The 13,795-nt window shown below is 39.2% G+C and overlaps 1 protein-coding gene across 6 annotated transcripts in view; it reads right to left on the bottom strand.

The window, feature by feature from the left end:
• Positions 1–13,795, bottom strand: part of FAM13C (family with sequence similarity 13 member C) — a 146,630-nt gene that overhangs the window by 12,420 nt on the left and 120,415 nt on the right. For all 6 annotated transcript variants that reach the window (XM_041748170.1, XM_041748165.1, XM_041748166.1 and 3 more), the window contains 4 exons: positions 10,222–10,432; positions 9,531–9,669; positions 4,390–4,471; positions 2,738–2,949 (listed from right to left, as the gene is read on the bottom strand). In XM_041748170.1, coding sequence (XP_041604104.1) covers positions 2,738–2,949; positions 4,390–4,471; positions 9,531–9,669; positions 10,222–10,432 — 644 coding nt within the window. The remainder of the gene's footprint in view (positions 1–2,737; positions 2,950–4,389; positions 4,472–9,530; positions 9,670–10,221; positions 10,433–13,795) is intronic.

Here is a 13,795-nt window from a genome sequence, read left to right as displayed (position 1 = left end):
TTCCTCCTATAGTATTCCCCATCTCAGTAAATGGACCCATTATCATCTTGGATTCTTGCTTTCCTTTACTCCCTACCACCCAATGATTCATCATATCCTTTTGATTCTACATCCAAAATATACTTTGAATGTGTCTATATCTTTCCCTCTCTAGGGCTATCATGCTAATCCAAACCACCTATTTCATCTTCCCTTTCCACTCTTTCCCCCTATCATTTTTATTCTTCACATAGCAATCAGATCTTTTAGATGTAAATCACACTGTGTCACTTTCCTGTTTTCAACCACTCAACAGCTTTCCAATACTTTCTACTACCCTAAAAGGTACTGTGTCAAGGCCCCCAATCTATCTTTCTGACTTCATCTCATACCATCCTGTGCTCTAGCCCTCAGACCCAAGAATTCCAAGTACATGCAAGCTCTTCCGTCAAGGTCTTCATATTTGCATTTCCATCTGCCAAAAATGCTTTTTGTTGCTCTCTTGGCCTGTAGCTTCTTCTTAATGAAGAATTTAATGTGTCACCTATTGGCCTTCCTAATCACCCTATACAAATAGAAACCATACCCATTATTTTCTATAATAGTATCTGTTTAATTCTTTGCACAGTACTTATGAAAATTTCTAATAATTTTATTTATTGAGCTGTTTGTTATTGTATCCCATTCCCAGAAGCACATGAGCTCTGTGAGGGCAGAAATCCCCATAACTTCTCTATTGTATTATATCCAGGATGTATATCATACTTCACAACATGTAATAGGCACTCGAATATCTTTGCAAATGAATGACTGCCCACCAGTCCATGGAATCTTCCTTATTGTCACAATAATTATGTAAGTAGGTACTGTCTGTATTTTATAGATAAGGAAACTGAATCTCAATTAGTTTACTTGCTAAGTGTACATGACTAGAAAGTGGCTGTTGAGCACTGATCTAAATCTACTATACCAATCCTAAGTCATTCTTCACTGCACTAATCAAGTAGAACATAGAATTAGAACTTCGGTGCTGCCAACCTTATTTTATAGATGTGACTAAGGTAACTAGAAAATACAAGAAAGACCATCAGAAGCACTAAAAGATGGAAAAACCACAGGTGTGTGTGTGTGTGTGTGTGTGTGTTACCCACTTATCCACTGGCTACCACAAAAATCTAGAATCTATGGTGGGGAGGGAATGGGTTGGCCAAGTAGATGAAAACCTATTCACTTCTCACAACATATAATCGACTATTTTTAATTATAAACATATTTCATAAAAAATAGAGGTGGCCAAAGGCCCATTTCTGATTGTAGATCACAAGTCTCTATGTAAAAGACAAGTCCAGGAACATATGGTGAGCCTTTGGGGATTTAGTGTATGTTGCCATCTTATGACTAAGACTAGATAATGTGCAATCGAACAGGTAAAGACAGCATTCTCCTCAAGAAGACTTGCTTTCAAAGTTAAATATGCTAGTTCATTCATCTGTCCATTCACTCAGCAAACATTTTCTCAATACCACTATGTACAGACAGTGTAGGATCATGAGCTACAAACAGCTCTCCTAACTCAAGAGGTCTAAAGTATCAAATGAGAGACAAAAAATGTCATACAGCATAATTAGAGCTATGATAGGAGAGCTACAACTCTTATTCAAGAAATTAAAGGCAACCAATCCACTTTTAGAGTTGAAACAGAAAGGACTACAAAAGAGGTGTCTGGGTGGCCCAGTCAGTTAGGTGTCTGCCTTTGGCTCAGGTCATGATCTCATGGTCCTGGAATTAAACCCCACATCAGGCTCCTTGCCCAGTGGGGAATCTGCTTTACCCTCTGCCCCTCTCCCTGATCATGCTCTCTGGCTCTCTCTCTCTCTCTCTCTTTCTCATAAATAAATAAAATCTTTAAAAAAAAGACTACAAAGAAGGTACTCTGGCATAAGTGAAATGTAAACATAAATGTACAGGATGAGGAGGCACTAACCATGTAAATACTACTTGCTTTCATTATCTTCTTTGTAAAATACAATAAATATCTTCTTCAAGCTCTAGGCTCATATATCCAAAATCCTAATTGACAACCCTACCTGAATGTCTGAATCTTATTACCTAACACTCTTCGAAAAAGGCTACTTTTCTTTTCTTTTTTTTTTTTAATTTTTTTTTTTTTTTTAATTTTTGATAGTCACAGAGAGAGAGAGAGAGAGAGGCAGAGACACAGGCGGAGGGAGAAGCAGGCTCCATGCACCGGGAGCCCGATGTGGGATTCGATCCCGGGTCTCCAGGATCGCGCCCTGGGCCAAAGGCAGGCGCCAAACCGCTGCGCCACCCAGGGATCCCCATACTTTTCTATTCTTATTATATAAGATACTAAACCATTTTCCTTACTATGTATACCTCATCCTGGCTTCATTATATTTTTAGTAAAACTGGTGAAATGGGATCATGATACTAATCTTGGGTTGATTTGCTAACTTATTGGGGGAAGTAGAGGAGGGATATGACATACCCTAATATCTTTGCCATTTGCTTCCCACCAACATAGAATACTATTAACTTCTAGAATGACATCCTGGAATTAAGCGGCAACACCCTTGGTCATGGCCAATAACTTACTAATAATTCACCTGACTGAAATTTCAGAGCCAGTCTCCTAAAGATGGTAATGTGGTGCCAAGTGCTCTTATAAATTGGTCAAACCCATCATCTCACTGGCACTGTATTGAGTGTTGGGGCCTATGCAGATATGGTAAGGTACCTTAGAATCCTCCTGAGCAGGAAGCTGCTCTCTCTTCTCCTTCAGGCATGTCAACACAGCATCTGGAGTCTCCTCTCCAGAGGAGCATGGCTCAGGGCCCACAGCTTCTGGCTTCCCATTCTCTCTGGCGACTGCAGGTTGCTCACAGGACAGGTTTCTAGGTGGGCCTTTGGGGGCACTTCCTTGTTCTTCTGAGAGCTTCAGCTTTAGTTCTAAGAGAAATGCCATGAGTTACCATGAACAAGAACTCACTGGGCTTAAGAGTAGAGAGCCCTTCAGAAATTCCAATCACTGATATGAAGTCAGTAGAAATGGATGGTATTGCTGATGGCTTTCCATGGCAAGGGGAGCCCTAAAACCAGAACCAACAGCATTAACTCCCAATCAGATGTAGAAACAAAGGGCTCTAGAGGCTGGAATCTCATGTAAATGGAGTAACTAATGTATAGAAGTAACTCAGTGGTTTAGATTTCAGAGGATGAGTTCTAGAGGAAGACCAGTGGTACTGCCCCAAAGTTTTCACCCATTACCCACCATAACATCTAGAATTCTACACACAAAGGTTCATTTACTTGAGTTTGGAAGTTTTGTGCCATTATGATCCCCCTGTGTATATAAATGCAAGCACTTCTGTAAGGCATTACACATGCAGACATCTGAGGAAATGCAGGAGGGATGGGAAAGGGGAGATGGGAGTGCCAGTCCCAACTTAACAGATTTCATAATTATGTTTAATGTTATCTTCTAACAGGAATGACCAGGAATGGCCATTATTTCAATGTGGTTTTATATAAGCCTACATAGTTAAAAATAAAAAAGCCACCTGGGACATGTCAGGAAATTACATTTCAGAAAATGCTAAGAGACTGATCATTTCAACATGGCCATTTGTATTGATTTCTCAATTACATAGCTCATTTTGTTTGTTTGATGTTTGTTTTTTAGTTAGACCCTGCTGTGTTTAAATACTGCATATTTTATAAACCTGTGACATCATTACAGTTTAATACCACTGAATTAATATTCCCTTTCAGTTTCTTATTGCCACCCTTTTAGAAATTTGGAAAAATTCCCACATCTCTAAGTTTTGAAATAAGAATGTGGAGAAAGGAAGAAAATAAATTTTATGGATAAATATCATAGTATTTTTAAATGAATTTTAGAGTTAATTAATACTCAGATCACCATCTCTAGAGAAATACAGAAAAAGAATACTGGATTAGGAGGTAGGAGAACTGAATTTTACACCTACTACTTCCCAGCTACATAACTTGTCACTATCTCTGGACATAAATGTCTGCATCTGTGCAATGGGGTATGCAGAGTAAATGATTGCTCAGGCCTTTAATATCCAAGAATCTAGTAACCCAGGGAAGGTAATACTCCACATGTTGAAATGTTTCTGGCACTGAAGTGAATCATTCCACTTCAGACTCTGGAGTTCCCCAGTCTCTTTATAAGGGGAATTATTAGATGGGGCCAAATAATGAAGGAGACCCAAGACCCTTTATTTCAGAATGAAGCCTCCAATCTAGGTGAGAGGCAAGGTTAAAGGGGGCATAAGTGGAAAAGAATAAAAAGTGCCTGGAAGCACATTAGCAATATTTTAACTGCTTCCTTTCTGGACAAAGAAACCCTTGACTGGCCCTTACCTTTGAGTTGTTTACGACCTTTAGCCAAATCATTCATCCATTTCAGGACTTCAGGATTAGAAGTCTTGTCACCATGTGAAGGCTACAAGGAGGGGAAAGTGTGGGTAGGAGGGAGGTAGAGAGGAAAAGAAAAAGAAAAAAGGAAAAACATTTTTAAATAGCTGAGACACACAAAGGTAGTTCAGAAACATATAAACCTGGAGAGTCAGATGTGATAATTCCAGCTGTAGAGTTCCTTCTGAAAAATAGAGCAAACATTCTTGACCTCCTCCACACTTTCATTCTTGTCATGGAAGGGCACTGTATCTAAACATGCTCAGTTACTCAACACTTTTCACATAGCCCTAACCACACCAGAGTCTCCTGCAGTCTAACAGTCAGTCATCCCACACTTGGTTGCCTGGCCATTCATCATATCAGTATAGACAGCTACACTAATATGAAGCAGTGCTTACTACCTCGCCTGTGCTCACACACATAGTTTATGACCACAACATATCTGGGTTATACTGACAAGCTGGAAGATTTAGCTCCTATCAGTTATTTCCATGAAACTGGAGAAAGGAGACACCAGGATCTCTAAAACCTGACAACAGTCTGAGAAGTTAGTACTTCAGGGGGATACCCAGATTTCTAACCATCTCACTGTCTATAGACTGAGTATCCTACTGGGCTAGCATTAAAGTAAAACTTAATCGTATGTGTGTGACCTTGGGCAAATTACTTAGCTTCAGCTTCATCTACCAGATGAGGATTATAACAGCATCTCCATAGAATTACTGTGAGGGGTAAATTAGTTGGTATATATAAAATAGTGAAATCAGTTACTGGCATATGCTACACCCTACAGGTGTGTTAACTAGAATTACAAATATTATTACTGGCAGTGGTGATGGTAGTAGTGTTACTACCAGACTCACAAGAATTCTGGATAAGTCTTCACCAACAAACATATATGTAGGGGTTGTGTATCTTACCAAGTAGTTAATAGAACTTGGAGGTGGCAATAGGAACATATATTTTATTCTGGAAAGACATAAATCCATTAAAACAAATCATTCACTTTGATTTCTGGATTTTTTTCTCAGAACATAAAAGTGGATTTTCCACAGGAAAGAGAAACAAAGAAAGAAGGGTGGCCAAACATATTTAGCCTACACCCCAATAGGTCAGTAAGATCTTTCTTAAATAAATAAAGCCACCTTGTTAACCTCAATGAAGGCTCAAGAAGCTTAACAGTTACTCTGAATTGTGTATACACAGGACTATATAGGAATGTTCAAGATGCCTTGATCATAATTATAATATCGCCAGGAATGTGTACATTTGACAGCGGCTAAGTCTAGGGGCTCTGCCATATGTTTTTTTAAGGATCCACTAAGTCCATGTAACATCAGAAAGTTGTTGGTGAGAGATGCATCGAGAGAGAAATATATCCCTCCTAGGTTCAAAGGAAAAAACAGTGCTTGTATGACATGGTCATCAAAAGTACATGGGATTAGGGGTACCTGGGTGGCTTATTGGTTGGGTGTCTGACTCTTGATTTTGGCTCAGGTCATGATCTTATGGTCCTGAGATCGAGCCCAGTATCAGGCTCCACACTCAGCGTGAGAGTGTCTCTTTCCCTCTCTCTCTTTATCCCTCCTCCTCCAGCTTACACATGTACTCTATTAAAAAAATGTACATGAGATTAAATATATTAATTGTGAAACACAAGGCATGGTTCCATCACTTCTAGAGTGATGTAAAAACATACATTTAAAAATCAAGGTGAAAAAAAGAAGACTGAAGGAAAATAACAGTGGTTATTTCCTAGTGTTGCTCAAACGGAATAGTATGGATGTTTCCCTGAGTGAAGCCCTGGTTTCAGTACCACGGACAGTGGCACGAGGACACACCTCCTCTATCCAGGATGTACTAGAATGATGCACTGTACCACTTCCCTAATATGTAGTTTATAGTGCTGGCTTTGGGTAACAGTCTGATTGTATAGACAGCCAATATTTTACATTTGGTTTCTAAAAATCCTCACAGAATTCTCCACTTTGATCTGAAAACACATCTTGTTCATCTGGAACACATTTTTCTCATTGGATATGCTCTATACAGTTCCATCTTTTAAAACAATGTTGAGAACAAGAACAGAAACCTAAAACACCAGCTACACCAAGGACCACCAGCTTTCATTACCACAAATGGACTCAGGAAAAATTTTAGGCTGATTTTTTTTCTGACAAAATATTTTAAAGCTTGAAATCATCTTCTGAAATAAATTTTTTATATCTCTACTCCCGGAGAAGCTTTCAAAAGAGGTTAAATAAGCTCACAAGGTGACAGCTTTCAAACTACATGAAAGTTTTCATATATAAGCTGTGGCTCTTCAAGCCCCCTAACTTCTAAACTGAAATATTCCAGTTTAATAGACTCCAAGAAGATATAAACCCCCAAATTACAAACTCAGAAAGATAAAGTAACAAGTTCAAAGTCACAAAGTTCCTAATTAGCTGTATTTTGTTCAGTGCAATTAAAATGGGACCTCCAAAGCACATGACTGAGGGTACCACTGGATCAGATTTATGGTCTGTCAAAGACAGTTCAAAAGACACATTAGAAAGAATTCTGGATTAGGAATGAAAAGGCTTGAGTTGTCTTAGCTAGGTCAATTCTTCACTGTGTCATCTTCCCTTCTTTAAGCTTCAATCCCTCCAATGGTCAAATGAAAATGAAGACTGACCGACCCCTTTAATTTTAACATTCTCTAATTTCACAAACAGTGGACATCTGGCTGAAACAGCCTCTTCTAACTCCATTAGTCTAACTATAGTTAAATTAAATTAAAATTGTAGGGAATAAATATGGTTTTGGATAGGAATGTACAATGGCCACATTCAACAGGGAAAAGATATGTGTGTGCCAAGGCACTGGACTAACACCGAGGCTCAGCAAGAGCTCAAACTAAAACATTAGCTGTGGTGCTATTAATTCCACAACCAGCCCACCAGGAAGGAAATCCTTACACACAGCAACCAATTAAAAGTCCACTGCCATGTCAAACCTCTAACCACAGCCTGGCACCCTGACAGGATAGGTGAAGGGAAGCCCCGTTCCCTGAGACATGGAAGGTTCTGGTTACACCAGAGATGTCTATACACACAGAGGCAGTGGTGACCATGAGGCCTTCCTCTATTGCTCCCAAATTCATCCACCAGCATTTGTGAATGTTTAAATGTGTTGTTTCGCCATGCATTTGCTTGGAAACTTCTCTAGACAAATTTATCCTGGCAGGAGGTGCCAGGAGAAATTCTTTTCCAAAATAAGCAGCCTGTTGGGTGGATGCTATAGGTAAGAGAAGTAGTCTAGGGTCTGTAGCTGTAGGTAGGAAAATTTAGTAAAGAATGTATACAATTCTTCTTCATTTTTGGACAAGGCACAGGCTGTTATGGGATTGCATGGTCAAATATCATTCAAACAGATTAAAAAGTTAATGATGCCTAGGTCCACTTACTTACTTTGTGCCAAACACTAAAATAAACATTTTATATGCATCCCCTCATTTAATACTCACTAGTAATATTAACTCCACTATGCAGATGGATGAACTGAGACTCAGAAAGATAAAGTAACAAGTCCAAAGTCACAAAGTCCCTAATGAGCCGTGTCAGATTCAAATCCAGATCAGCTTCGTTTAAAGATTGCCAGGTAATAACTATTAGCAGGCCCTGGGAATGGAGCCCCTAGCTGTTACTCTACTGTTTCCAATGTGAGGATATAACAGATCCAATAATATTCCAGCAGTAAATAGAAAATCAGCTTCTCTCAAGATATCTAAAACTTTAAAAAATGTGGGCACTAACAAGTTTTAGTTCTATTCCTCCATTGCAAAACCTACTCATCTTTAATCTACCACCCTCAATCTGAGCAGATAGAGCACGACTACCCCAGGCAGGTTACAAGTCTTTTCTTGGCTTCAGTTTCCTTATCTATAAAATAAAAGCTGTACTCATTATGTGTAGAGTTCCTTCCTATTCTAAAGAGGTAAAAGACAGTAAGTAGCTGTCACTCCCTGACTTTAAAGAAGAAAAGAATCTTCAACACCCTAAGGTTGTCTTGAAAAGCAGTCTTATTTTTTTTTAATGTGCCAAGCTAAAAAAAATCATTCCTTATCCCCCTCTTTTAGTGAATTTGAAGCCAGTGTGGGAAATAGGATAGGATAGGAAGAACGGAAGAGTGGAATATCACCCACTCTCACCTCCCTCTCCAGATCTTATCCCACTCACTGGGATGTGCCAATTGCCTCTGTACCAAGTGCTTAGTAAGCCTTTAAATATTTCAAGATGTATGAGACATTATTCCCTGTTCTCTTTTATTCTGATAACAAGCTGTCTGGGCCCTCTGCCAAAGACCCAATATCTTTGTGCAATTCTATAGAATATGATTTTTGTCTATGCCATGGTCACCATTAAGGAAAATAAATAAAACTAGCATTGGCAATGAGGACACCTACCTCTCTACTGCTTCTCATATAATAAAAGAAAAGGTTCATCATTACAACACTGCAGCACCAGCATGAAGAGACTGGTGTCTCTCTGACAGGAAAGGATGGACTGGGATTTGTTGTTATGAGTGGCCTAAACAAATGTCACTTGATAGGTCCTCATCTACCAACCAGAGGTACTCTTATGTCAAAGAAGGTGCACTCTCTCTCGCTCTCTCTCTGCCCCTCATTCTGTTCTACAATTTAGAGATTCTGACCTTTGGGTCCTTAATAGGTTCTTACAAAACTATAAATGGTAAAAGGTTAAAGAAAAAAAATAAGATCATAATTCAAAAGCTATCCAAATTTCAGTCCTAGAAACATTAGTGATAGTTGTGCTCCTGGGGGTGGGGGTGGGGGGACCAATAATCAAATCAGTTTGGAAACAAGAGTTATAATCCATTACTAGGAAATATCTTAACAGGGTCCAATTACAGCCTGTGAGAATAGGACAGATCCAGAGAGGGAACTCAATTTACGATGGGTCCTGAGTTGGCAAGTGGAAACAGCTGCCCCCTGGCACAGAGGGGTACCCAGAAAGGAAGGACAGGAAAGCCCACATACCTCTAATACAATTCACTCTTATTTTAAACCACAGGGCCCTTACCCGGTATTTTTTTTCTTGTTCAAATTTTTCTTCAAATTTCCGAATTTTTCGCTTGAGGCTCTGGATGTGCTTGGTGAGCTGGGTAATGGTCTGCAGCTCCTTGCCATCGCCACAACTGCAACGTGAAGAACTTCGGGGCCTGCAACAATTGCAGGGAGGGACAGTCATCAAAACCCACGGTCTTCCCATAACGCTGCTCTAACAGAAGTTACCAGTGAGAAACTAGAGACTCCCTGCATGTATTTTCAGGCAAGGGGCACTTATTTTAGCTGCATCAAAATTATTGATAGGATTTTTTTTAAAAAAGTATGCAGTTCCACACTTTTGGGGGTGGAGGGCAGCTATTGTAAGCCATCATTTTTCTAGAATACAAATATTAAGCTCACCAAGAAGGATATTCCCAATATCTGCATATACATATTCTTACGTAGGACTCTGGTCATTTCACCAAAAATGTTCAAACATGAAAGCCCTGGAGTATCCTGCATTTCATGGCCATTTCTTCCTGAGACAGGAAGATCTAACACAGCATTCCCAACTAAAAAGTACACTGATTTTCGCCATTCATTGTTCAGGACTCACAGTTATGTTTGGCAGGCAGAATGCACTGTTTCAGATATATATTTCATTGTAGGTTATGCATGTAGTATTTGAAAAACTGTATGAAACGAAGATAACAATGTTTTCTTACATCATAAACTGTTGAGTGCTGGGTGGAGAAGGGGCTGATTCAGGGTCTAAATTGAATCTCTGGCTTTGGCTGAAGATGGAGCAGCGTGGTGACAGCAGTGGGTTGTCACCATCAGTGATGTGAAAGAGCAGCCTGCTAGTCCCAACAGACTGGAGGTCTTCTGGTGCACCATCTGCCTCATTCTGCCCATCTTTGTGGACTGGTGCAGGGCCTGAGGAAACAAGAGTAGTTGTCAAGACCTCACAGTGACAGAGGTCACTTATGTTCCTAAGTAGAGACCATAAACATTCATTATAATGTCTTGCCTCTGTTATGTCTTCCTTCTGAGGATAAGAAAGGCTTTCAAACTACTGTCATGTTTGTTCTCTGAAAACCTGGACAGAAAATTTTAAAGTTGCCACCAACAACAACAAAAATGGAAGCACAAATTATTTTGGTATGAATTATAAAATCAGCAGAGCCCCAAACTACAAAACCCCTCTATTTTATATTATTTGGCATATGTTGGAGGCTGTATTACAAAATGTTACAGTGAAAAAAGGAAATAATAAATGAAACTAGAGCAGAAGAGGATAGACGATGAGGAAGAGAAGGGACAACAGAAATGCCAGTGAAGGCAGGAGAGAAAAAGGGAAGGAGGAAGGGAGAGGCAAAAAAAAAAAAAAAATCACTCAGCAGTGATGGAGAACTCTACTCATCAATATGGAATGATGTTCAGAATATACTAAATGAAAACCACAGATTTCAAAACAAAGCAGTAAGGATTCCATTTTCTGTAAAAAGCATATATTTATATACAAATAAATGCACCAAAAGATCAAAGAAGCTATTTAGCAACTACAAAGCATGGAAGAATTAGGAGTGATTCTGTTTCTTTTTAAAAATTTTATGTAGCATTTTGTTTTTGACAAAAATAAAAAATAAGAACAGAAACCTGCTCTAAGGCCTCTCCCCAACTAGGATGCTAGGTCTGTGCCTGAATTCTATGATCATTCCCCCTCTAAATGAACTCATTAGCTTCCCACCCCAGGGTCAGTCCAGAAGGTGGGCACACCTGTGCTATGGAGGTGAGGGCAGGGAAGTGAGGAACATCAGGATATGGAGTCTGAGTGGACAGGATGAGAATCTCTACATCATGGGCTCCAGACAGTTAATCAAGCAGCAACCAAAACAAATTCCTCAATTTTTCCCAGCAAATAACTCAGAACAACTCAAGGCTTTCTCTTACTCCTACCTCAAATGAAGAAATGTTTTCTGGGTGAATAAGCAGAATCGGAAAACCCTGCAATCTACTTTTCCAAAATAAACATTTATCAAAATTTGGTGCCGGATGACTCTTAATCAGGTTTAGAATGGCTCATGTTCTTTAGAGCTTGAAATGCAATTTGCTTTGTGTAACATCAAAGGTCTGATCCCTTCTGTGTTTTCAACTGGCTTCTTTGCTGTTGAGCTGCAGACTGGGAGCCCAGATAATGCCTCCTATTTGTGCTTCTGAAGCTCACTGACAGCATTTTATCAGCGCCTGAGAGGTGGGGTCAGATGAACACCAGTGCCCAGGCCTGCAAGCAAGGGGTGTTCCTATCTGACAACTCACCACAGGCAACACCCTTGCTAAAAATCATTTACCCAGAAAACACGGTTTGGCAGGAGCCCTGAGGAGTAACATTGAGTAAGAGTTACTAATCAATAAATCACAACATATGCTAACAATCACCTTCAAAACCCACCAGGAAGTGTACAATTTCTTTACCAAATCCTTTTCTTAAACCACTAGGTTTAAGAAGTTACCAAGAAGTTACCAAGAAGAAAGGCATTTTATTCATAATACCTCTTTCTGAACAGAGTATTTTGCTAATAATGACGGGGAAGAAAAGAATCTTTAGCAAGCACCTGGGACCAGTGTATTTTTGTTGAAATGGGAAAGGTCTGAGGCCTCCAGCTCTTCAGCTCAGCGGTGGCCCTAAGGTCAAAACTAACATGAGTCTCTTAGTGCTGTTTTATAATGCTAAAATGGAAGCGCTTGGGCTCCTGGACATCTGACTGAAAAGGGTCCACAGAGTACAATACTACAATACTCTTGTGATTCTGGGCAGTGGCAGCGAGCCACAGCTCCCAGTCAACAACATAGTCTCGAGGGGAAGCAACCAACACACTTAAAACTATTCTCCATACAGCCATTCTGTTTCCACTTTCAGTATAGTATTCAGTAAGTTTTATGAGATATTCAACATTTTATTATAAGGTTGGCTTTTTGTGTTAGAGAATTTTGCCCAACTGTAGGCTCATATAAGTTTTTTTTTTTTTTTAAGATTTATTCATGAGAGACACAGAGCGAGAGAGGCAGAGACACAGGCAGAGGGAGATGCAGGCTCCATGCAAGCAGGCTCCATGCAAGCAGCATGATGTGGGACTCAATCCTGGGTCTCCAGGTTGTGGGACAACCTGGGCCAAAGGCTGCGCTAAACTGCTGAGCTACCCGGGCTGCCCTCATATACATGCTCTGAGTTCCTTTCAGGTAGGCTAGGCTAAGCTAGGATGTTTAGTAGGCTATGGATTCAGTGCACTTTTGACTTACAATATTTTCAATTTACAGTGGGTTTATCTGTATGTAACCCCACTGTAAGTCAAGAAAGATCTATATCTGTATGTAGATATATATAAATGATAGATAAATAGAGCAAAGAAGTACATATTTTACATAAATTAATATATTTACTATGTATTTTAGATAAATTTGAACCAGTAGTTTTTGTTTTCTTTTTTTTAATTTCAGCTTCATCTTAGGTTATGATGGCCAAGAAATAATGGATTTGATGTGCTAGTTACTTTTTTTTTAACTGATACACATTAAAATTCCTATTAAAACTAACAATGTTTGTCCATGCAACTTTTTATAGCATATTTGGTGCAACACTGAGATAAGACACAGAAGCTGCTAAACACAGCAGACATGAGAACTATCATTTTAATAAGCATTACCATCAGAATAAGGAATTGAATATTATGCTCTCCTATTGAACACCAACTATACACTCAAGTCCCTATGGGGTTAATATGGGAAATGAGAACCAATATACCCTTCAACATATTGTCCCTCCTACCAGTTCTTATTTATAAATAAGTAAAAATAATCATATGTAATATATCTGGAGTGACTCACTATGTGCTCAACTTGTAAGAGTTTTTGCATGTATTTAATCTTAATAATAACTACATGAGGCTGATAATAAAAAAAGATTTCCATTTTAAATTCAGTATGGAAGGTGATATAAATTATATTATCACCAAGGAAGGTCTGACCATTGCACATGGTAGATGATTCCACATCTCTGACCCTGGGAACCAAACAGTGTTTTCGGCAGCCGACTCACTGAACAATAGGGAACAGAAGAGAAATAATTATCATCATTATGTCAAAGCCAAGAGACCACTTCTGATCTTGCTGCAACCCCAGGTAGAAACAGATGCTGTATTACAGCTGTTGAATGAGTTAGTCAGATTTTTAAATATATCTAATGTGAATTTTTAAAGCAATTCAAAATTCAAATAAATCTCTATCTGCAACCAGTTGAGA

Source organism: Vulpes lagopus, chromosome 3 (assembly GCF_018345385.1).
Source record: "Vulpes lagopus strain Blue_001 chromosome 3, ASM1834538v1, whole genome shotgun sequence".
NCBI classification, from domain to species: domain Eukaryota; kingdom Metazoa; phylum Chordata; class Mammalia; order Carnivora; family Canidae; genus Vulpes; species Vulpes lagopus.
This window is presented reverse-complemented; position numbering and strand designations above follow the sequence as displayed.